The sequence below is a fragment of the Dama dama genome, chromosome 31 (genome assembly GCF_033118175.1).
Source record: "Dama dama isolate Ldn47 chromosome 31, ASM3311817v1, whole genome shotgun sequence".
Classification (NCBI taxonomy): Eukaryota; Metazoa; Chordata; class Mammalia; order Artiodactyla; family Cervidae; genus Dama; species Dama dama.
Window position 1 is genome coordinate 16,381,304 of NC_083711.1, and position 26,438 is coordinate 16,407,741.

The window sequence follows — 26,438 nt, forward strand, 5'->3', positions numbered from 1 at the left end:
GCCTTCTCCTTGCCAAGCTAGACTTCTCGGCCAGTGAAACAGAGAGTTCCTTGTTCCCTTTCTCTTTGAGTTGGGACTGTGTGGGGAGGAATGCTGCCAAGCCAGCTCTATAAGGAATTTTGATCTCCTTGATGATAATAAAGAGAAACTTTTTGGAGAAAGGGAACACCCAGTTTGAAAGACAGTGAGAGAACTTGTTTGAGAAGTCGGTCTTGTGCTTGTAAATTGCACCGATTCCAGCTAGGTGTAGGTTTCCAGGGTCGCCTTTGCAGCGTGGCCCAGATTAGGTATATATATTTTATTTGTTTGTTTTAATTTCCCCTTCCGCTTTTTAAAAGCTGTTCTCTAGCTAACTTACTTTTGGGAAGTCCATTTTCCCTTGGTAGCTTGTCTGTATATGATGACCCTAAAATACAGAGCTGGCAGCAAATGGTTGTTTTTAAAAGATAGACAGGATTTTTTAGCTGTAGCACTGGGTCTCTGTAGTTCAGAGCATTCTGTAAATAACCCGTTGCTTCTGAGGCAATGTTCATGCGCCATTGTTTCAGCCGGTTATTCTGTTCCTTGTCATTGAGCACTGTTTTCCCATGGGAAAGCATCTTTGGTCTTATGATGTCAGTGGAAAGTCATTCAAGTTATAAGAATTATCTTCGTCTTCAGTCTCTCTGAAATGCGGAGACTATGAATGGCCATTTATAGCAGGGTGCCAATCTTTTATGTGTTGTCTTAGATTTCTGCCAAGTAACATTAAGTTGTTACTTTAGATGGTGTTAAGATGAAAGCAAAATTAAAATAATCATTATTTAAGTGGATATATTCCCCATCCACTCAAGATTTTATATTTTCTATTTAAAAGAGAAATGATTTGTAAAAGTTAGGAATAATTACCTTTAGGATGACTTTGACAGGGTATTATGCCTTGTCACTAGCTGCAAATAATTTACTCTAGGATAGAAAGATATTCAGTTTCAAGAGTGTTCATTTTAACAAGTCCTGAAAAGGACACTGTGTATGATGTATTAAGCCATTTTCTGAGGTTTCATTCAGGAAAAGGGATTTGGGTAAACCTGTTGGGCCCTTGGAAGGCTAGGTATTATCTTCCATGTGACCACCTTGGCATGGTCATGGTCCCCTTCTGTTTGAATGACAGTATGTGAGTGGGCTGCCCTCAGAAACCAGGCTTTGTTTCTTAGATGGGTTATCTGATGCCAGTAAGGATCCTGGGTTGTTTGTCTTGTTTTTATTAACCAAACCAGGGATATGTTACCTAAAACATGAAATTCTTTGCAGGTGTACTTCATTAAGAATAGAAAAGCATCTGGTTCCGTTTGTTCTCTACTATTCCCTTACTTGGATCTTGTACACGGCTGGTATTGGCTTGGAAAAGAATTTTTGTTCAAGACATATATTTTTGTGATTGAAGTATTTATTTATAAAGGGCTTCTTGTGATGTCAAATGTCACAGATATACACATACAGCCAATTTTATAATTTCCAGCATAATAAGTTGTCCTAACTGTTGAGGAATCAAGGTTTGAACTATTAAAAACTCCATTCTAAGAAAATGGGGATGTTAATGATCATGACTCTCCATTTTTTTTTTTTTTTAAGTTAATACTAAATCTCATCTGGTAGAAATCTGAAAGGTTTGAAGCATTTGTCTTCTTAACTCCCATTGTCAAAAGGAGGAAATCATAGGCAATTAAAGATATATTCCAGTAAGATGAGAGGGCCATAATCGGTTCATTTGAGGGGAATGAGAGAATGATTACCACCATTTTTTAGTGGGAATATAGAAATATACAAACAGATGGCAATTAAAATAACTGTAAAGTCAAAAAGACATAAAAATAATGAAGAATGGAAAAAAATAGAAAGATGGTAAAAAGTCAAGGTAGGAAAAATGGAGAAACATTTGATTTGTTTGTCCGATAGAGTGACCAGTCGTCTCAACTTATGGTGCATCTGATAGTTTTAGCACTAGAAGTCTCATATCCTGGAAACCCCTTAGTCCCAAGCAAACTAGTTGGTCATGTTATTATCAGGATAAGCACATACCTGATTTATTGCTTTGTCCCCAAAGACAAAGTGCCTAGCACATATTGTATACTCAAATTTACTGAATGAAGAAATGTTAATTGCTTTATGTATTATTGCCGTTGTTACATTTTAGTTGCCACTCAGCAGCAAGGAGGTGAAAGACTTCTTCAAGTAGGTAAAAGAGAAGCAATGGCCAATAGGAATGTCTTATTTGTGGCATTGAAGGATTTTGAGTTAGTAAGAGGATAATCAGAAAAATAGGGAGCTAGGCTAGTTCACTGCAAAAGAAGCCAAGGGGAAAGACTTGCAAGGAAGAATTCAGGTATGGCAAAGAAATTAAAAAGTAACAGGTATTGGAGAAAAATACTTTCTCAGGAAGTTGTATGTAACCTTTGAGAAAATTGTTCCAAGGATGGGAATGTAAACCACACTGAGAGTCTTAAGAAGCAGGTAAGAATGTGGTATCACTGAGTATTTAAATCACCATCTGATAGGATTTGTTGGAAAAAATGAAAAAATAATAGTTCTTCTAGAGCAGAGATAGGTAAACCAGGCGCCACTGGTCAGATCTGGTTTACTGCCTGATTTATAAAGAAAATGTTCCTATGAAGCAGCCACACCCATGTTGTCTGAGGCTGCTTTTGTATTGCAGCAACGGACTTAAGGGCTTCCCAGTTGGCGCTAGTGGTTAAGAACCTGCCTGCCAGTGCAGGAGATGTAAGAGACACAAGTTCGATCCCTGCATCAGGAAGATCCCCTGGAGGAGGGCATGGCAACCCGCTCCAATATTCTTGCCTGGAGAATCCCATGGACAGAGGAGCCTGGCAGGCTAACGTCCATAGGGTTGCAAAGAGTCCAACATGACGACTCAACGCGCACACAACAGAGTTGAGCAGGTACAAGAGACTGTATGGTTCACAAAACCTAAAATATTTACTGTCTTCCCTTTGACATAGAAAATGTGTTGACCCTCCCTGCTCTAGAATATAATAGAATGGAAGGAAATATTTTTTGTCTATTTGCTTTTTTTTTCCAGCAGAGGAGATCCGAGCATATTTGTGGATGTATTGTGAAGCTGGAGAAAAGGAAGAACTTATTGGGTATCTTATTGTTGTGTAATAGGTTACCTCAAAATGAATGGTTTAGAATAACAAAGACTTATTATCTCAGTTTCTGTGGATGGAGAACTTGGGAGTGTCTTCTGGGTGGTTCTGGCTCAAGTTCTGTCTTGAGGTTTCAGTCATGTCAGCAGATGAAGGCTTGATGAGGCTGTAGGGTTTTTCCAAGCTCATTCATGTTGCTGTTAACAGGAGACCTTGATTCCGCATTACATGGGCCTCTCCGCAGCGCTGCTTGAGTGTCCTTCCAACATGGCAGCTGGACACCCCTCCACGCCCCCCAATACCAAGTGATCCCAGAGAGCAGCAAGCAACCCTAATGCCCTTTGCAGCCTTGCCTTGGAAAACATGTATCATTTTTGCCCTACTTTATTTGCTACAACAGAAAAACCCTGAATATTTTATGGGATGACAGTGATGAGAACATTAGTCTAGGAAGTAGGGACTATTGGGACTCTTGGAAACTGGGTGCCATGGGGTAGAGAAATTGGTACCTCATGTTGCTTGAGGGGAGGATTTGGAATGCAGGGACTTCATGTTGACAAGGAGATAGAAACTGTGGTGAACTCACTGTGGAGAATCTGAGGTACAGAGAAATGTTGAGATAGAGGCAGGGGGGAGTTTATTCAACAAAATTATTACCAACCATGGTAAAAGATCATTAGTCTTCCTGTTCAGTTATAGGTAAGTTCTCAAGATTCTTAGACTGGAAGTCTTTGGGACAAGAATGAGTTTGAGCAGAATAAAGTACCATGGCAAATACAATGATGATTTCATTATTAGATTTTCAATTCCTTGACAGTGGAATTTAAAAATAAATGTATTAATATATAAGTTTTATGTATTTATCTATGTTATAAATATATTTTACGTCCTTCATTGCATCTAATATGGGGCCTTGTCTTTAGGTATCTGACTACTTGACTTTCTTGCAATGTTATTATCTTACTACTTAATTCAGTAAAATGGACAAAATTTATATGCTGTTTTTTGAGGATCAAGGCATTAAATTTACTCTTATTCCCTCAAGAAAACTGTGAAACGTAACGTTTATGAAGCATTCTGCTTAGACTGCTTCTTTGCATCTGTTGGAGCGTGGGCCTCTCAGTTTCTGACTGGGAAATCATAGATGGTGGGTAAAGCCCCAAACTGGGGAGTTGAGGGGTCCCAGCTACTCTGCTGACGATCCAGTACTATGGCTTGCATTGCTATTTCTTACCTTGGGCATCATAGAAGCAGAATCTTACTAAATACATTTTACAAAGTAGAACTAGAAATGTAGAAAATGTTACCTGAAGCATGGTTTTAGAGATTGTGCCCGGGAGCTTTTGCTCAGGTCTGAGAGGTCTCAGCTAGGTTCAGTGCACGATTTTTTTTTTTTTTTAAGGATAAAAATCCTCTTAGGGATTTATGGACAAAATGTGTATGATGATGACTAGAATGGACAGATGTTTGATCTATTTTTACATTTCTGTGGGAAGAAGTGTCAGGAAGCTCTTTCTTTAACCAAAATCTCTTGGTGTAATTTTAGTGTTGTTGTTTTTTTCCCTCCTGTGAGCAATTTTTAGACATGATACAAGTTATTCTAGAATCACCCGGTTCCCAGCTACATGCATGGCTTCTGTTGGAAGTTAACTCTTCTTGGCATGGGCCTCACACATTTCCTCGGCAGCTGGATTTAACCAGGGAGGAATTACTTGGCCTCCATGTCCTGTCTTTTGATTGTTTGATTTTGAATAAGACTTTCACTCTTGCCAATTTATTTGTCATCTCGTGCTGATTTTTTTTTTTCCCTTTTTGAGCTATCAGAACACAGTAAGTGGGGCAGTGTGGATATTTCAGAACTTCCATTTTCCCCTTTTAAAAATATTTATATGAACCTGGCGGTCCAGGGTTTGGACTCAGTGCTTCTCTGCTGTGCCCAGGATCAATCCCTCTTTGGGGAACTAAGATCCCACAGGCTGTGTGGCCTGGCCAATATATATATATATGCTGTGCTGTGCTTAATCGTTCAGTCCCGTCCTACTCTTTGCAACCCCATGGACTCTAGCCCGCCAGGCTGCTCTGTCCATGGAATTCTCCAGGCAGGAATACTGGAGGAGGTAGCCATTCCCTTCTCTAGGGCATCTTCCTGACCCAGGGCTCAAGCCCAGGTCTCCTACATTGCAGGCAGATTCTTCACCATCTGAGCCATGGGGGAAAGCCCAGTCACAGAAAGCATAACCCGTAGAGATTCATAATTGAGAGTTCCCACGAATAGAGCTGTTTTTAGCATATCTCCATGTTGTATTTCTCTTCACAGCCCTTCCTCCAGCCTCCACCCCAGAGCTATGGATTTCTATAACTGACCCAAGCTTATCTTTCCAGGTGCCCACTGACGGCAATGCCGGCCTGCTTGCAGAACCCCAGGTGGCCATGTTCTGTGGCAAGCTGAACATGCACATGAACGTGCAGAATGGGAAGTGGGAGTCGGACCCATCGGGGACCAAAACCTGCACTGGCACCAAGGAGGGCATCCTGCAGTACTGCCAGGAAGTAAGTCTCCGCTGGCGGCCAGCGGTTCGTGTTGGATCACATGCATGTTTCGTGTTCATGTAGCTTCTTTCATGTTTGTATTTTACCACTTGCAGCGAACATCTTGGTTCCTAATGATTCACCGTACCATATTTGCTTTTGGTATTTATATGCATAAATATTTTTGAAATTATTTACTAAATTTATGAGACTGTTAGTAAAAACAACTTAAGTACAAGCTTGTATGTAAAATATACTTCCGTTTTTTTTAAAAAAAAAAAAAAAGAGAAAACACTCAACTGAGCAAATGTTAAGGTGTCTTGGCACTTCTGTTTATCTTTAGAGTATATCCCACCATGGCTGTGTAGTCAAGGTATTGTGTTTAAAAGTAACTGGAAATTGGAAGATTGGGATTGACACATACAGACTACTACATATGTATACTATTGGTTACTATATATAACCAATGAGAACCTGCTGGGAACTCCAACAACACTGTAATGACCTGTGGGAAAATAATCTAAAAAGAACATAGATAACTGATTCATCTTGCTGTACAGCAGAAACTGACATATTGTAAATGAACTATACTCCAATAAAAACTTTCAGTTGAGTCCAGTCACTCAGTCGTGTCCAACTCTTTGTGACCCCATGGACTGCAGCACATCAGGCCTCCCTGTCCATCACCAACTCCCGGAGTCCACCCAAACTCATGTCCATTGAGTCGGTGATGCCATCCAACCATCTCATCCTCTGTCGTCCCCTCCTCCTCCTGCCCTTAATCTTTCCCAGCATCCGGGTCTTTTCAAGTGAGTCAGCTTGTCACATCAGGTGGCCAAAGTATTGGAGTTTCAGCTTCAGCATCAGTCCTTCCAATGAACATCCAGGACTGATCTCCTTTAGGATGGACTGGTTGAATAGTGACTAGAATTAACTTTATGTTATCAATTTGATATATTTTAGCTCATTTATTTGTTTATATTTAATTTTAGTTTTTCTCTCCTTCTTATTACTATTTGAAAGTGTAAAACACTTAGATTATTGAAACACTCAAGTAAGAAGTTGCCCTCTGAAATCTCACTTGCCACCCATCCTCTATTAATAAATATTTTCATCCTTGATTTATCCTTCCTGAAAAAGAAAGAATGTACTTTTCCTTTTTTTCTTATTAGCTTACAGTAAGTACTGTTCTGTGCTTTGTTTTTTTAACATAATTTTTAGATCCTGGAAATCACCCCCTTGCCATTTGTAGAGATCTTCCACCATCGTGTAATTTTTCAGAGTTTTCTTGCCATTATTGTATAGGGTGTTTTTTTTTAATTAATTCAGTTTAAAATAATGAGTCCAAAGCATGTTGTCCCACATTTCTAGATAGTTATATATTCCTACAATATGTGACTCTTTGTGTTTTAAGAACATTTCAAGGAATTAGTCTTCTGCCTCTTGACAAAGCAAAATTTCTTACCTTCCGTAAACAAGAGATAACCTGCCAACATTCTCTTTAGTGTAATCTTTTATGTGCAAGAAAATTTTCTTTGGCCTTTTTGGATCCAAAATGTGTGTTAATGAAATATATATCTACATATATACACCTACATGTATATTTTTATTGATAGCACTATAAGAAAAGACAATCTCTAAATTATAACTCCTGTGTTTTAGAAAGCAAAATGGCATGGTGTTATCACAGTATATTGCATATCCAGTAATTTTTGTCTTGAAGGAGTATGAACCATGATGTGAAAAGATACTTCTTTGTATTTAAGTAGAAATCACTAATATTTGCATTCTTTATATTTTTCTAAAAAAATCTATTATATAAGCACTGATAATAAATTTACTTTGCGCAACTATGACATTTCTAAAATATACATTTTTGGAAATAATATTCACATTTAATTGAAGAGTTCCTGTAGTACAATTTTGTGGATAAGTTATAAGTTTGGTAAATTGGAATGCTGCATGCATGCTTATAGGTTTTAAATACTATTTTACTTTTCTGGATACACCTGCAGATTATGTAGTCTAAATATTAAATACATTCTTCTGAAGGTTGCAACTCATTTATTTAGTGACGTTGATTGTATCATCATTTTCTGTTGAATGATTCTTTTGATGTACATATCATAGTTGGCATCTAAGTTTTTCTTCAGTGTCAGTTATAAATAATCAGATGTTTTTACATTTGCATAATGACTATAAAACTCTTCATAACCCTGAGAACAGCCCTTATTCCCACTCCACTTAGAGATCCCACTAATGCCTGGGTAGCTTCGCTTCCTGCTTTAGTCTGCTGTTTGTCCCAGGGCTAAGCCACAGGATTGTTCTTTCCAGTCCCAGACTTTGCCAGATTGTTGGTGGTCACAGCGTGGTGCGAGTGGGTGGGGAAAGGGAGAGTGAGCCCTTGGTTGTTTCTCCTTCGTCTTGAAATTCTGGTCGTACCTGCTTGTCTCAGCTCACCACCCACAGAGATCATGTACAAGGAAGCATGTAGGCCAGAGTCTTAAGATTAGACAAAAGTTAGGCTAGAGAAGTAAGAAAGGGTCCAGACATCAGGCCTTGTGAGCCCTTTTAATGAATTTGGTCTCTTCTGTTAATAACAGGCTTCCCTTGTGGCTCAGCTGGTAAAGAATCTGCCTCCAATGCAGGAGACCTGGGTTCGATCCCTGGTTTGGGAAGATCCCCTGGAGAAGAGAGAGGCTACCCACTCCAGTATTCTGGTCTGGAGAATTCCATGGACTGTATAATCCATGGGGTCACAAAGAGTCAGACACAACTGAGCAACTTTCACTTTTAGGGAAGGAAATGGAAACCACTCCAGTATTCTTGCCTGGAGAATTCCACGGACAGAGGAACCTGGAGGGCTATAGTCCATGGGGTCACAAAGAGTTGGATACGACAGAGTGACTTAATACTTCTTCTTTCACTTTCACATCTGTGACAACAAAAGTGTCCTTGAAGGTGTTTTTTAAAAGAAGGAGAGTAACTGTGCATTAGCATTTCTAAAAGTCACCCTCCTTAGTCACTCTGACTGCATATCCAATTTCTCAGTTTCCTGGGGGCCAACTGGAGCTTACTCTCTCCCTCCCTGCCCCACCCAATTCTCCTAGTGACTCTAAGCCATCAGGGTCTTAGACCCTGTGATCTAAAAAGTGGGAGAGGGGAGCAGAAGCGAGGAGTCATCCCAGAACTTCCCCAAGAATTTTACTGGTGCTTGGATGTTAAGACTGCAAGGAGATCCAACCAGTCCATCCTAAAGGAGATCAGTCCTGGGTGTTCATTGGAAGGACTGATGCTGAAGCTGAAACTCCAATTCTTTGGCCACCTCATGAGAAGAGTTGACTCATTGGAAAAGACTCTGATGCTGGGAGGGATTGGGGGCAGGAGGAGAAGGGGACAACAGAGGATGAGATAGCTGGATGGCATCACCGACTCGATGGACATGAGTTTGAGTAAACTCCGGGAGTCGGTGATGGACAGGGAGGCCTGGCGTGCTGTGGCTCGTGGGGTCGCAAAGAGTCAGACACGGCTGAGCGACTGGACTGACTGACTGGATGTTAAGAGACAAATGCTTGTTTGTGACTTTTTAAATAGATCTTTCATTAAAAATATTTAAGTGCAAGATGATTACATAAATACTTTTTTAGAGCCCAATGGTTCTCTCTTCCTTCTTCAGACATATATCTCTGGGTGCCAAGGATACAATAACAAGTAGAACACAGGACCTGTTCTTAAAAGGGGATCTCAGGGGCGAGAAAGGCTTATAAAATAATTTTAGCAACAGAAAATCGAATGATGATGATGTTGGCACATGGTGATAATGTTGATGATGCTAGTGCCATCTAACTTTTATTTAGCATTAACAAGGTACTAAGCTTCCTTGCCCAGTGTTTGCCCCCATTTTACCCTCATGATGCCTCTGGGGAAGAATCCTGAGAAAGAACCTTGTTGAGTTGCAGCATTAAGGGAATCAAAAGTAAATCAGTGGAGGGGAAGCAGTAGCTAGAAACTGAAGATCGGAACCAGAAGGTATTATGTGCTGGAAGTCAAGCTAAGTTAATATCTAAATGAGAGAAATGATGGGGGTGCAGATGGGCTGCAGACCAGAAGTTCAGTTCAGTTCAGTTGCTCAGTCGTGTCTGACTCTTTGCAACCCCATGGACTGCAGCATGCCAGGCTTCCCTGCCCATCACCAACTCCCCAAAGCTTGCTCAAACTCATGTCCATCAAGTTGGTGATGCCATGCAACCCTCTCATCCTCTGTCATCCCCTTCTCCTCCTGCCTTCAGTCTTTCCCAGCATCAAACCAGAAGTGATTGAAGTATAATTGTTGACGAGGCAAATCATGACTGTGTTGCACAATGAATGCGTATCAAAGGTTTTCCTCATCAGATAACCTCTAAGGTGTTATCCAGTTTGATGTGAAGAGATTTAAATTCTTTTTCAACAGACTTCATTCACAGGGCTGTGATAGGAATCATCTGATCTGCAGTGCATGAACCAGGAAGCATTTGCATTGCTGTCAGATTAGTCTCTACCCTTATGGAGTAGCCTTCTTGTTACTGTTGTTCTATTGCCCAGTCCCGTGTCCTTCTCTTTGCAACAGGGTTACCTACAGCCAGTCAGTCAGAAGAACATACCCCATTGAATCAGATCTCCTTTCCCCACCACTTCCAGACTCTGGAGGACAACACCTGTATTTCACTGCTGAGACAGTCAGTACATAATCTCTTTTGTCCATTTCTGAATCATGGACATTGTTTTTTAATAGAACAGTCTCCTAACTTGGCAAATGAAGAACGGTTTTCAGGGAATAGCATGGGAGGAAAATAAAACTGTGGTCGGTTACAGTAAGAATAACATGTATGGGTGATGCAGCCATCTGTGGCCTCTTTGAGGAAAGCCCAAGAGGCAAAGAACTTGTGAGCAATTCACGGAAAAGGGAGAGGTTTTGTTTTCTGTTGGGCTTTGTCTTTTTTAAAGGGAAGGAACCTAAGCTGAGGAAATTGTAGGAAGGGTAGGTGTCCATCATAAGAAAACTAGGCTCAAGGGTTAATAAAATTAGAGAGAAATGAGATCCCATTCATCAGTGACTAGCTGAATCTTAGAAAAGAAAAATGAGGAAGAAGGGTGAGTAGAGTCAGTTTATGTTGACAGGAGCTTGAAATTCTCTTGTACATGGAGAATATTTCCTCCTACTGATGGAGAGAATCTTGGAGTAGGGATAGCTTACAGAATTTTTAAAAAACAGCATCCAGAGACTGGATCCTCAGACACTGGAACCGAAACTCGGTGCTGTCTGGAATTTCTCTGTTGGGATCTCTTGTTATCTGCTTATCCTTTATCCTTTATAAGTTCACCTCATTTTCTCTGGCAAAAATGGGCTTCCCCCAGGAGGTCAGGGAAAATGGCACCCAGTAGTTCTGGGAATGTGTCTTCCCAGCTTAGAATTCCAACCTCATCCTGGTAGTTTGCACTCTTAATTTCCAGTAAGGGTTCTCATTGGTCCTGCTTTTGGTCATGCGTCTATCTTTGGACCAGTCATCATAGCCACCAAAGGACTCAGTAATGGGACTGGCTCTTGGTCATGAGGGTGTATGGTTTGTTTGATAAGCCAAGCAGAGCCACCTGGTGTAGGGAGAGGAGCTCTTGTCAGAAAAAAAGGGGGTGATGAGTGGCATGGAGGCAGAGTGGAATAATGACCACAGCCCAACACAGTGGGCTCAGAAACACACAGTGCCTTTTTAAAGCTTTGTAGATTGGAGAATGGGCATCTGAGGAAATTCATAGTGCATCATGACTTTAAACAACTTTTGGGAAGGTATGAGGGGGTGGTATTGTTGGTGAGATATTCACTCAGAACCTTTAAACAGTGTTTGACTTTTTCTATTGAATAGTGCCTCCTAAATGATCTACTTGTAACATTCCTGTTGGTATTTTAGAGTCTTCCTACTACTTGCCATGTTGTAGGTAGCCTGAAATTTTTCTTTTATAACTAGAAATACCTTTCATTTGTAAGATTGAATATTTTTGTGTGCTGTTGGGAAATGTTTTTTTCCTTTTTTTTTTAAACTCCATGTTTTTATTTTAGATGATCATTTGATTCCTTGTTAATATAGCCAAGGAAAATAATGTTCATAATTTTTTCAGCTCTCCTTCTAACAGGTTTTGTAAGATATATTATTTTTGTATCCTTGAAGTTTAACATTATGGTCTGTTATATTGCCATAATTCTCACAGTCATAGGTTCTCCCTTTAACTTGATTCACTGTTTGCAGCCAATCCTTTCACCAAAGGATCTCAATTTCTATATTGTTTATGTTGATTCCTCTCTTTCTTTGAATGCCGTCATCTTAGTTATTTCCCGAAGTTGTTCTTATTAAACAATAACTTAGTTATGTATAGAATTCCAGGTTGACAAGTATTTTTGTTTAGCACCTTTAAGGTATTATCCACTATATCCTGCCATCTACCATTGTGCATATTCCCCTTTTTTGATTATACGAAACTGTCCCCATTGACGGTGCTCTTCATTTGCTGATTATTTTCTCTCAATAGTGATGAATCATTTTTTTCTTTATGTTCTCAGTTCCTCTTGTGACCAAAACACAGATGTTTTAGAGACAGCTGGCTGAGTCAGAGAGGCAGCTGTGAGCAGTCTGTGGTCCTAGGACGGAATGAAAGCAACTGAGCTCATGACTACAACCTCATTTTGACCTTTTGCTAACCAGTTTAACTCACTCGTTAATTTGTTTTTCCAAAGAATTGCCTGTGTAGCTGCACCTCATGTCTGTTGGTGCTTAGCTTCGTGTGATGCGTCAAGTACTATTATTTTGATGGTAAATTATCTAGTCCATGTCCTTTATAGCCTCATGCTCCTCTTATTTTGTATTCCCTGCTACTGGTTGTTTGGTTGTTATTCTTCTTCTTCTTTTTTTTATTTTGTTTTTTGGCTGCGCTGGGTCTTCATTGCCACACAAGGGCTTTGTCTAGTTGTGGTATGTGAGCCTTTCGTTGCAGTGGTTTCTTCTGTTGCTGAACACAGGCTCTAGGGTGCAATAGCTTAGTTGCTCCGTGACATGTGGGAACTTCCCAAATGAGGGATTGAACCCGTGTTTCCACATTGGCAGGCAGATTCGTCTTAATCGCCAAATCACCAGGGCAATCCTGGCTGTTATTGTTAATACTCGCATTTTTGCCTCCTGATTTCTTTGGTCCTATCATTGGTCGTGGGCAAGGTTAGGAAGAAAAAAGTAAAATTGAGGTTTCCCAGGTGGTGTTAGTGGTAAAGAACCTGCCTGCCAATGCAAGAGATACAGGTTCAATCCCTGGGTCAGTAAGATCTTCTGAAGAAAGAGATGGCATCCCACTCCAGTATTCTTGCCTGGAAAATCCCATGGACATAGGAGCCTGACGGGCCATAGTCCATGCGGTCACAAAGAGTCTGAGCCAGCTGAGCCACTGAGCATGCACCTTAACTCCTGGCTAAAAGCCCTTGTAAAGTTTGATTGGGAAAACAGTTTGAAACTTCGGTTTGTGTAATCAGCATTTTATCTCATTTCATCCACATTCTTGGTACCCATAAATTTCCTCCTGTTCCCTAATCATAACAGTTATGTTTCTGCCTAGTCATCATTTAAATACTGGGCACTTTTGAAATATAAAAATTTTCTTTATATTTTTTTAATTAGCACAGTGAGTACCATTCTTTTATTTTTCTCCATCAAATGTGTATTGAGGACTGGTATAGACTAAATATTTGTGTCTTTCCCAAAATTCTCCCCGGTAGTTCAGTCGGTAAAGAGTCTGCCTGCAATATGGGAGACCCAGGTTGAATCCCTGGGTGGGGAGGATCCCCTGGAGAACAAAATGGCAACCCACTCCAGGATTCTTGCCTGGAGAATTCCATGGACAGAGGATCCTGGTTGGGCTACAATCCATGGGATCACAACAAGTAGGACATGACTGAGTGACTAACACTTTCACTTTTTCCCAAAATTCATATGGTGAAGCCTTAAGTTCCACTGGGATAGTGTTCAGAGGTGGAGACTTTGGTAGATAATCAAGGTTAGATGGGGTCATGGTGGTGGGGCCTTCACGATGGGATTGGCCCCCTTAATAAGACAAGACACCAGAGAACTTGCACAGAGTTGGCTTTTTCTGCCCTGCTCACACAAAGAGGGGCTGTGAGCACCCGGAGAGAAGCTGGCAGTCTGCAGGCCAGCAAGAGAACCTTCAACAGAGCTCGACTCTGCTGGCCCCCATGACTTCCAGCCTCCAGGACTGCGAGGAAATAAAGTCCTGTCACTGAAGCCAGCCAGTCGATGATAGCTTGTTACGGTACCCTGAGCTAAGACTGGGACTTAGCTTAGCTCCTTTGGGCAAAAGGATTATAGGCTTAAGGTGTCACTGAGAGTTACAGTTCCCAAAGATCCTACTTTAGTTTTATCCAGCACTTGTCCCTGACTCAGCATGAGTCATCATTTAGCGTCTGCTTGTGGTCGGCCTGTTGTTGGCGCAGACACGGGGACTGAACGAGGCTGGTGCTCTGCACTGCTCCCCACACTGACGGTGAAGTGAGGGTTGCTCAGTCGTGTCTGACTCTTTGCGACCCCGTGGACTATACAGTCCACGGAATTCTCCAGGCCAGAATACTGGAGTGGGTAGCCTTTCCCTTCTCCAGGGGATCGTCCCAACCCAGGGATCGAACCCAGGTCTCCTGCCTTGCAGGTGGATTCTTTACCAGCTGAGCCACAAGAGAAGCCCCTCATAAAATGACAGAGCCCCCTCATAAAATGACCCTGCAGAGACTGTTTCTTTCCATTGACAGAATTCCAAAGAAATTTTTAGCAAGTATTGGGGGTTGTTGGCCCGTTGTCCATATTTGCCTTCAGTTTATTTTTTACCCAATTAAGATGCAGGTGCTGTGATAATGCTCAATAAGCATTTAAACGTGGTCTTCAATATTCAGTTAAACCTACTAAATGATCACTAAATATACTCCCTGAAAACAGGAAACAAACCCTAGATTATTCTTCATGTGACCCTGTGGTAATAGGTTCTGTTGAATTTTTTTTTTATTAGTACTCTTTTTTTTTTCTTTAATTTTTACTCATTTATTTTTGTTTGGCTGTGTTGGGTCTTATTTGCAGCATATGGGAGCTTTAATCTTTGTTGTGGTATGGGAATCCTTGATTGCAGCATGTGGGATCTAGTTCCCTGACCAGGGAAAGAACCTGGGCCCCCTGCATTGGGGAGCTCAGAATCTTAGCCACTGGACCACCAAGGAAGTCCTTGTTCTACCCTTGCCTGTTGATGAATTATGTCTTCCAGCAGTTACCTGCTCCCCTTCAGTCTTGGTTGGACACGAGACTTGCTTTAACCAGCAGAATTGAGTGGTAGTGACTCTGGTTTACTTCCGGGTCTAATCCTTAAGAGGGCCTGGAAATGTCTCCTTTTGCATGCTGGGAAGGAAGCCAGGGGGAGAAGCCCAAGTGGAAGAGAACAGAGGCCCTCATTCAGTTGCCACGCCTGAGCTCTGGGTCAGCTGCCAGTCACGTATGCAAGGCCAGTTGGACTTTGCAGCCTTCCTTGCGATACGCTAGCCGATACCATGTGAAGAAGAATCACTTGGTCAGTTCATAGAATTGTCAGGAGTTCTAAATTATTATGGTGCAGTTAGCCCCTAAGATGGCTCCCAACAGTGCTGGCCCCCTCTGGTATTCACATCCGTGCACAGACTCCTCCCACAGTGTGCCGGAGGATACGACAGAAAAGATGCCTGTGACGTTTGAAGCTAGATCATAAAAGGCACGTGGCTTGTACCTTGCATACTTTTGCTGTGTTGGAAGCCAGCCACCATGTTGTAAGGATACTCAAGCAGCTCCAGAGACATGTACATGTGCTAAGAAGGACCTGAGTGTTCCTGCCACGGCTGCTGGCAAGTTCACTTGCCAGGCAACGAGTGAACTACTTGGAAGTATATCCTGCGGTCTAGTGAAGCCTCCGTATGACCAGAGCCGAAGCTGACATCTTGACTATACCCTTGTACAAGTCAGGATCACTCAGCTAAGCCACTTCCAGATTCCTGACCCACAGAAACTGTGAGATAAGAGATGCTTCCTGTTTGAAGCTACTAAGTTGTGGGATAGTTTGTGTGCAATAATAGATGACCGCAACAAACGCTCCCTTGATGACTGTTTTCCTCTGTGGGCCTTTGGTAGAAAAAAAATTCCTGCATTGTATACTAGATGGAGAAAGTGCTGCCATCACAGAAACAATTTGAAAATAAGTATATAAATTATTCATCATCTAACAGCCTAAAGTGGCCACTTGCCACAATTATATTACCTAGCCATTGGTCTCAGGAACCTAGGAGTCTTATAAATATAAGTAGATCCAAACTAGGATAATATCCCCCTTAAAACATACATTATAAAGCCTAGGAAGAATTAGAATTTTTAGATCTTGTTGTCCTCTTTCTTTTGGATGAAATGAGACTTTAAAAATAATGTTTTATTTAAATGCAAAGGCTTTAGGTTGAGAGAAGAAAAAGTTGAAAGTGTACTTCAGTTCTTTATCTGAAGTATCATTCCATCCCCAATTTTTTCTTTTTATCCCAAATTTAATTCAGGCCAATTGAGCAAATATTTACTGATCCAGGATAGGATTTTGTGTCAGGCGTTGCTGAGTGGCCAGACATCATTCTTGGCTCATAGAACGTGAAAGTGTTAGTTGCTCAGTTGTGTCCACCTCTTTGGGACCCAACACCAGGCTCCTCCGTCCATGGAAGTCTCCAGGCAAGAATACTGGAGTGGGTTGCCATGCCCTTCTCCAGGGCATCTTCCTGAGTCAGGGATGGAAGCCAGGTCTTCTGCACTGCAGGCAGATTCTTTACCATCTGAGCCATCAGGGAAGCCTCTCTTCGCTCTTCAGGAGCTTCTAAGTATACAGTGAGATACACTGAGAAAAGAATTGAGGAAATTGAAAATGTGGAATGAGGCTGTGAAGTACACGATCTTGATTGTGGAGATTCTAGGGATCTAGCCCTAGAAGTGAGTAAGGGCTGTGTGATTGTTTTCAGCAAGCGTTTTCTGGTCACAATACTAATAGAAAGATTAGCCTGTGTGCAAGGGTGATCTGAATTGAGAAGAGAAGGGGATTCACGGAACTTGCCTGGTGGTCCAGTGGTTAAGAATCCCTCTTGCAGTGCAGGGGATGTGGGTTTGATTGGTGGTCAGGGAACTAAGATCCCACATCCCAGGAAGCAACCAAGCCCGAGAGCTGCAAAAACAACAAAAAAATCCTGCATAATGCAACTAAGACCCAGCACAGCCTAAATAAATATTTAAAAAGAGAAGGGAATTCAAGTCTCAAGATGCTAGTATGAAAGGCATGGGAAAGATGATCCTGCCCATTGCTCGTGTATAGATGAACACATATGTGATGCCTCAGTTCAGTCACTCAGTCATGTCCAACTTTGCAACCTCATGGACTGCAGTATGCCAGGCCTCCCTGTCCATCACCAATTCCCGGAGCTTACTCAAACTGTCTTCATTGCGTCTGTGATGCCATCCAACCATCTCATCCTCTGTCGTCCCCTTCTCCTCCCACCTTCAATCTTTCCCAGCATCAAGGTCTTTTCAATGAGTCAATTCTTTGATCAGTTGGCTGAAGGATTGGAGTTTCAGCTTCAGCATCAGTCCTTCCAGTGAATATTCAGGACTGATTTCCTTCGGGTTGGATCTCCTTGCTGTCCAAGGGACTCTCAAGAGTCTTCTCCAGCACCACAGTTCAAAAGCATTGATTCTTCGGCGCTCAGCTTTTTTTATAGTCCAAGTCTCACATCCAGATGTGTTATAAGGGAGCTCTTAGGGTCAAGTGCAGTGAAAGGGAAGCATGGGCCTCTCTATTGAACCTCCATTCAAATGCAAGCCTTTGCTCTTTGACAGCTGAGCAGTCCAGGAAAGCTGCCTAACCTATCTTAGACTATGTCCCCCTTTTATGATAGGAGCGCACAGGTGTGTATTGTAAAAGTTAAATGTCAGTTAAACAAGAAATTATAGAAATCTCAGTACTGTTCTTTCTCTTCTTTTAAGGAAAAAAGTTAAAACACAGGCTTTTTGACCCTCCCTAATATGCAAAGCACCTTCTGGGCCTCAGGGATGTAAAGCAGGTGTCAGTGACTCTGCTTGATTATGCTGGGAACACGTCTCTGGAGGGAATTTGAACAGGTTAAACCTTGAGTCCTGGCTGAGATTTCCAGCTGGGAAACTTACACGCATGTAGCTTTGCTTCTAGTCCCTTCTATTAGATTATGGATATCCTTTCTTTTTCCTAAGTATTTTCTTGTCCACAATTAACAGTATGTGTTTTCTGTTTCTTTAACCTCCTCGCTCTAAATGAACAGTTGTTTTGTCTATAAATTAACAGAATCATAAGACAAAGCACCCCAGTGCCTGGCCCAAACAAAAGCTGATGAGTTGAACAAAGCAATTTCCTTGGCCCAACTGTCTGCTCTAAAATATATAACCCCAGACAAGACTTCTTTGTCAACTTTGCTGTCTTCATGTTTTAGTTATGTGAAGTTAAAATTAATTGAACACATGTGATCCTTTTAATCTAATCAGCTTTGAGGACATATGGTAGACACACTGCTATGGTAGAAACTGAAATATTCTTGGCCATTATTTTGCTGTGTGTGCCGTCCACCTTTATGGGCTTAAAATTGACCCACAAATGACAGGCACCTATGAGTAGTTGTTTTGGTATTTGAAAGATGAACAAATTCATATTATGTGAAAATTTTTTGAGTAGAGGTACCCTACCTGTAGATGAATTCAGTTCAGTTCAGTTGCTCAGTCATGTCCAACTCTTTGCAACCCTGGACTCCTGCACACCAGGCTTCCCTGTCCACCACCAACTCCCAGAGCTTGCTCAAACTCATGGATTTTCTAGTAGTCATGTATGGATGTGAGAGTGGGCTTCCCTTGCGGCTCAGCTGGTGAAGAATCTGCCCTAAATGCGGGAGACCTGGGTTCCATCCCTGCGTTGGGAAGATCCCCTGGAGAAGGGAACCGCTACCCACTCCAGTATTCTGGCCTGGAGAATTCCATGGGGTTACAGAGTCAGACACGACTGAGCGACTTCCACCTGTATATGAGTACAGATACACTTTTTGCATTATTGGTCTATATAGTTATAAGGATTGCTTGCACAAACCATAGGATTCAGAGATGAAAGAGATGAAATCAGTTTGGATATTTCTTTGCACACCATTAATCATTTTTAATCAGATTAATGTTTCATGTAACATTTATCCTTGTGACTCTCTAGCTGTTTCCTAAATGCATACTCAGTTATTGCATATTTGCAGTAATATTATGGACTTTTATATTTGACCTCTTATTTATTAAAACTGTTTTGCCTGCATTGTCTTTTTCTTTCTTCTTTTTAGCTTTATTGAGATAGAAATAACAAACAGTCTTGTGTGAATTGGACCCTTTACATGTGGTGGTGTGTATATATCAGTGCTGCTCTCCCAATGTGTCCCCTCCTCTCCTTCCCCTGCTGTCTCCACAGGTCTGTTCTCTACATGTGTTCTATTCCTGCCATGCAAATAGGTTTATCAGTACCTTTTTCTAGATTCTCTATATATGCACTAATATATGATACTTGTTTTTCTCCTTTTGACCTCACTCTATATGACAGACTCTAGGTTCATCCACATTGCTACAAATGACCCAATTTTGTTCCTTTTATGGGCTTTTTAAAAAACTTGTTTATATACATGTACAATGTTTATTTTATGTTGGAGCATACTTGGTTCACAATAGGTTGGATGTTTTAAAGATGAGAAAACGAGCCATAAATTAGCAGAAGGACATTGAGGATCTTGGCTATATGTGGACACATCTATTTGTGTTTTTAGTCGTGTCCTGTCCTACTTATTTTGGTATCCCCCTCCCCCGTTTGTCTCTGCATTCAGCATGTTGGTGTAACAGTGACTCATCCTTTGAACAGGGTTTTTGCACCATATTTTCCAACTCTGAGTATGAACGTATGCATATGACAGTATATATGCATACAGTGTCAGAAACAGACTTGGGCCACATTAGTGGGAAGTGGGCTGGCACCCTGCGCATTTCCTGTCCCTTGCTCTTAGATAAGGTCATCACTGTGAAAACACAGCGGTGCACATCCTTTCCCATTATTGCAGTGGTGTTTCATCAGCTGTGTCTTGCCTCTCAGCTCCTCATTAAGTTGTAAAGAGGGAGCAATTTTCAGCTTCCAGTTCTCTTTTCCAATTAAATTAGATATAGCCTCTAATATCTCCCATTATTACAAGAATTTATGTTAAGAAACGGTTTGAGATAGGATTTTTCTTTGTATTCCAGAGAATTATAGAGGAGAGACTATGTTCTTTTAATCCAGAAACAGAAATAGATTGACTTGGACATGCTTTGTTTCGGTTTTGATGCTGAAGTGAAAGTTGTTTAGAACTTAGAATTAGTATGCTGTCTGAGTACTCAGAGCTGTCACCAATTTGAGGGTTTTTTTTAAAGTTTATGATATATTTTCTTTTTTAAAAAAATATTTGATCCAAGTATAGTTGATTTACAGTGTTTTGTTAATTTTTGTTGTACGGCTAAATGATGTGTGGAATCTAAATTATGACACAAATGGGACAGAAACAGACTTGAACATAAACAGAAGCAGATTGGGACTTCAGCATCAGCATCAGTCTCTCCAGTGAACATTCAGGGTTGATTTCCTTTAGGATTGATTGGTTTGATCTCCTTGCAGTCCAGGAGACTCTCAGGAGTCTTCTCTAGCACAATTCGAAAGCATCAGTTCTTGAGCGCTCAGCCTTCTTTATGGTCCAGCTCTCACATCCACACATGACTACTGGAAGAACCATAGCTTTGATTATACAGACCTTTGTCAGCAAAGTTTTGTCTCTGGTTTTTAATACACTGTCTAGGTTTGTCATAGCTTTCCTTCCAAGGAGCAAGCGTCTTTTAATGTCATGACTGCAGTCACCATTCACAGTGACTTTGGAGCCCCCAAAAGTAAAATCTGTTACTGTTTCCACTTCTATTGGCTCAGACGGTAAAGCGTCTGCCTACAGTGTGGGAGACCCAGGTTCAATCCCTGGGTCAGGAAGATCTCCTGGAGAAGGAAATGGCAATCCACTCCAGTATTCTTGCCTGGAAAACCCCATGGACAGAGGAACCTGGTAGGCTACAGTCCATGGGGTCGCAAAGAGTCTGACATGATTGAGCAACTTGACTGATAGGACGGGATGCCATGATCTTAGTTTTTTGAATGTTGAGTTCTCCAGGGGATCTCCCCACCCAGGGATTGAACCCAGGTCTTCTGCATTGCTGGCGGATTCTTTACTGTCTGAGCCATAGGGAAGCCCTTTTAAACTTTTGGTTCTTTTTAATTCAGAATTTCAAGCATATGTAAAAGTAGAAAGAATAGTATTTGTATTCCTCCTGTGCTCATCACTCCAATAATTATAAAATCTAATTGCTCTTGTTCTTGGAAAAGCCTGGAATCCCAGTTCTCTACCTTAACTCCTTCAGATGCCATGCATTATTTTGGGCAAGCCCCTTGAGCAGATAGATACGTTGCTCATGCCTTTTGCAGCTGTAAATTGATGAAGATAAAGTAAAGTAACACATGTTATTTATTGACTTCTGACTTACATGTTTTAAACACCATTTTTAACAACACTACATAATTTGTAGCATTTGTGCTGAGTCGCTTCAGTTGTGTCTGACTCTTTGTGACCCTCTGGAGTATAGACCACCATGCTTCTCTGTCCATGAGATCTCCAGGCAGGAATACTGGAGTGGGTTGCCATGCCCTCCTCCAGGGGATGTTCCGGACCCTGGGATTGAACCCAAATCTCCTGCATCTCCGTCATTGCAAGCAGATTCTTTACCGCTTAGCCGCCGGGGAAGCTTTTTTCAAAAAGAAATACCCTGGAGAATTTGATTAAAGGTTGATTTTTAAGTGTTGAAAGACCAGAAAAATCAGTAAGCAAATTATTTTCAGAGTTAGTATCAATGCACATGACCCTGATCATTAATTCTGTTTTCAGCCTTTTATTGGCCGCATTTGATTTTTGTGGTCTTGAAACATCCTTGGTTATTTGGTACCTGGTGGTGGTGGTTTAGTCAAGCTGTGTGTAAACACAACTTTTGGCATTCATTAATCCCTTGTCCCAAATGACCGGTTGCAAAAGGATACTCCAAGAGGTCCCCTGTTTGTCCTGAATATTTCCAAAGAAGGAAAGTTTTTGTAGTATTAACAGTATGTGTCTTAAAGCTATATTTTTATATTTTTGTATATGTAAGTTCTTGGCTTTCTTAAATATCATCCATATCTTTTCTTGGTTTGCATATTTAACAACTTAAATGTCATCTTGTCTGAGATTAATATTTTTTCAATTCAGATAAACATAGAGAAATGGAGACTCTAGATTTTTTTAATGTAGGATGAAAATGTGCTGATGGTTACCAAGTTTTTAAGGTATTTTTCTGGGAAAACTAATTAAGTTACAAACTATAACCTTCTAATATGGATCTAAGAGGGTTTCTACTCTACCTCTCCTGATTGTTGGTATTAGCTGTGGTACATATACACCATGGAATATTACTCAACCATTAAAAAGAATTCATTTGAACCAGTCCTAATGAGATGGATGAAGCTGGAGCCCCTTATACAGAGTGAAGTAAGCCAGAAAGATAAAGAACATTACAGCATACTAACACATATATATGGAATTTAGAAAGATGGTAACGATAACCCTATATGCAAAACAGAAAAAGAGACACAGAAATACAGAACAGACTTTTGAACTCTGTGGGAGAAGGCGAGGGTGGGATGTTTCGAGAGGAATCGGGTGGAGAGGGAGGTGGGAGCGGGGATTGGGATGGGGAAGACGTGTAAATCCATGGCTGATTCATATCAATGTATGACAAAACCCACAAAAAAAAAAAAAAGAAATTTCTTCAACTCCCTTAAATTTTTTAAATTGACGTATGGATAGATTTGCTGTCAAAGATAAAACATATTTGTATGGCCAGAGTAGGTAGCTGATTGTTACAGATGCCTGGCCCAGTCAGACGGGCCCCCTTAGCCTAGGAAGAGCCTGACTTTTAATTCTTCCTAAGTGTCTTCCTCAACTGTGTGTATAACATTTATTAACAATAATCCATTGCTTTTTATATAAGGTACTATTATTGGTAGGGCTTCTCTAGTGTCTCAGACGGTAAAGAGTCTTCCTGCAGTGCAGGAGACCCAGGTTGGATATCTGGGTTGGGAAGATCCCCTGGAAAAGAGAATGGCAACCCACTCCAGTATTCTTGCCTGGAGAATCACATGGACAGAGGAGTCTGGTGGTCTACAGTCCATGGAGTCACAAAGTCAGATATGACTAAGTTGCCACATCATACATACTTCAAAGAACAATCTTAGAAGACACTGAGGTGCTTATTTTTCTCAAAAGCTTATGATCCAACAATAATATCATACCATTCAGGTTATCTTAAGAGATACATTGATGATATCCAATGGGTGCTTAACATATGCTAAATTTCCCTATGTCTAATGGATTCTGAACTTAAGCAGAAATACTTGTTACCTGTTGATCAAGCACTCACTGCGCTGTTACAGTGTTGACCGCCATTGAGGGAACAGAAAATGAATCATACAGTCCCTGCCTTCAAGGAGTGCGTGGGGGCAGGAACGTGCATCATTGTAATAGGTGAATGGTCGGTGGTCAGATAAAAGTGATGGCATAAAATGCTTCGGATTCAGAGATTGAAGGGATCAAGAAAGGGAATATTAGTGAACCAGCTTTTGAGCTGGGGCAGTTTTCTTGGGTTTTGTTCATTCGGAAGGAAGATGAAGCTACCAAAATAGCTTATGTTTATAAAAGGGGGGCCTTTTTAGATTTCCCTGGCGGTACGGTGGATAGGCATCCACCTTCCAATGCAGGCAACATGGGTTCGATCCCTGCCCAGGAAGACTCCCCATGCCTCGGGGTAACTAAGCCCGTGCACCACAGCTATTGAAGCCCACAAGCCCTGGAGCCTTGTCCGGCAACAGGAGAAGCCAGCGAAACACCACACTGCAGGTAGCACCCTCCCCTCCCCGCCCCACCCTGCAACTAGAGAAAGCCCGAACGCAGCAAGGAAGACCCAGCACATCCATAAATAAATAATTATTTAAAAGTGGGTGTGCTTATTGAAGCAGACCTCTCACTCCTCCCTGGAGTTACAGGTGGTCCCTGTCTCATCCGCTCCGTATCTCTGTGACTTGGGTCCACAGCCATCTCACCCTAGCATCTCTCTCTGTCCATCTTCTTATTTTCTTGCTTCTTCCAGTTGCCTGCTTCCTGTCCCCTCGTGGTTTTGCCAGGCACAACCTCTATCTGTGACTTCCCCTGCCTGCCAGCCTTAGCTAACTAGAGCCTGGATGTGTTCGTTCACAACGCTTAAGCAAGGAGAACACAGTTGACTGAGCGCTTTCCTCTGGCTGTAACCAGCTATGGGGCCAGAGCTGCAGAGTTAAAATATGGGCACTCAGGAGAGCTTTTGCAGAGAAGGGGGTGGGGGCTGGAGGGCTGCAGAGAGGGGCAGGCATGTTGGCAGCCTCCTGATCAGCTTGAACCAACGTTCATGAAGGTGGAGCACCTCGGCGAGGCTGCGAGTGGGGGTCCCATTGTGTTTCCTGCCCGTGGAAAGTATATTTGCAACGGGGAGGCAGTGCACATATGTACTTAACCCAAATGTCAGGCACACTGTGATAAATACCAGAAAGCATTCCTGAAGTGGGCGAGAAGGATTCACATCTATTACACTGTGAGTGGAGGAGGTTTGTCCACGGGGGAGGACCCTCGTGGACCTCGGCATTTGAAGTGCAGTGTAAGGGTCTTAAGAAGAGTGTGCTTGTTGCATAGTGAGTGTGTTTATTCAGTGACTGCCCTGTGTAATTCAGGAAGGGTTTTTAGGAACTGCGGACTGTCTGCTTTTCAAGGAACTGACCCAAGCCTGCATTTGCGTCTGCTTTAAATACTGATTACTGAAGTGGTCATCATCTGAATTTTTTCATAATTAAAAAAGTAGCGATCAGTGGGCTCAAAGAGGAGACATTTTGGAAAAGGATGGGGGGCCCTATAAAAATCAGGCTTTGCTAATACCTGCTGTTTTAGCAAATTCTCAGCAATGCTTGTTGTGTGAGCACTCTATGCATGCAACATACAAGTGAAATAGCTTAGGGATCTCAGATATCTGTATTTCCTATGTGAAGGTGTGAGATACCACACAGGAAACAGAATGCTTGTCATGAATTATTTGTCTCATAACATAAAAATGCTTCTTTGTCTCTGGTCATATACTGGCGCTGTTTAAAAAATAAGATACAGTCCAACTCTGCAACCTCATGGACTGTAGCCCACCAGGCTTCTCTGTTCATGGAGTTCTCCAGGCAAAATTACTGGAGTAGGTAGCTGTTCTCTTCTTCAGGGGATCTTCCTGATGCAGGAATAGAAACCGTATCTCCTGCATTGCAGGCAGATTCTTTACCAGCTAAGCCACCAGGGAAGATATAGTATTTCAAATTTTTGTCAGAAACCTCAGTGTGGTTTTTATTGTGTTTTTTTGTTAGGTTTTTCTTTCTGACTTGGAAGTTCCTTGTGCCTGTGGTAATCACTGTGACTAACTGGGACTAGATGTGCTTCAGAAGAAATTACTTGTCTTTAATGTTTGGTGTGCCTCCCCCCTTTTAAATAAACTTCCTGAATTGAGAACAGCAATTTTTTATTCTCTTGGGCAAATTCGAATTGAAAGCTCCTTGTCTCAGGATAAAAGTGACTGCTGGGGTGGAAGCTGCCACTTACCTTTTCATTGTTAAGCAGTAGGCAAACCATGCATGGGATTCATGTGGTTTCCTAATCTGCTCTAACTGTTAACAATCGCTGATGTCCTCGTCCTAGAGAAAGAAGGTGAAGCACAGGAAATAACACATACGCCCTGGATTTTAGGATGGGAACTGGAAGGAAATTCTGTGTTTAGCTGATCACTTTGTAAAGCTCTGGTGACGGTCAGGGAAGAGGCCCTGTCTTCTCTGATCGTTTTGTTGTTATTGTTTAGTCCATTCGTTGTATCCAACTCTTTGCGACCCCATGGACTGCAGCTCCCCAGGCTTCCCTGTCCTTCACCATCTCCTGGAACCTGCTCAAACTCATGTCCATTGAGTCAGTGATGCCATCCAACCATCTCATCCCCTGTCACCCCCTTCTCCTCCTGCCCTCAATCTTTCCCAGCATCAGGGTCTCTTCTGATGAGTCTGCTCTTCATATCAGGTGAAGGTTTGGAGCTTTGGCTTCAGCATCAAACTTTCCAATGAATATTCAGGATTGATTTCCTTTAGGATTGACTGGTTTGATCTCTTTGCTGTCCAAAGGACTCTCAAGCATCTCCTTCAGTACCACAGTTGGAAAGCATCAATTCTTCAGCACTCTTTGATCTTAATTGGTCCATGTGCAATTCTACCTGCTAGAAAATTACCCGCCAAATAAGTTACTGCTTTTTGCTCCAGTTATTACCTTGGGACACTGAAAATGGCAATGTGAACCAGGCATATACATATATATTTTTTTTTTTTCTTCTTATCAGTATGTTCCCTACAGATAGTTTTTTGGTTTTGAATTAAAACGAAGAAAATATGACTTGACTCTGCCTCCTGCAG

General features: G+C 41.6%; 1 protein-coding gene across 6 annotated transcripts in view; it reads left to right on the forward strand.

Annotated features, from left to right (window-relative positions):
- Positions 1–26,438, forward strand: part of APP (amyloid beta precursor protein) — a 287,707-nt gene that overhangs the window by 57,760 nt on the left and 203,509 nt on the right. For all 6 annotated transcript variants that reach the window (XM_061134302.1, XM_061134303.1, XM_061134304.1 and 3 more), the window contains exon 2: positions 5,526–5,693. In XM_061134302.1, the coding sequence (XP_060990285.1) occupies positions 5,526–5,693 (168 nt within the window). The remainder of the gene's footprint in view (positions 1–5,525; positions 5,694–26,438) is intronic.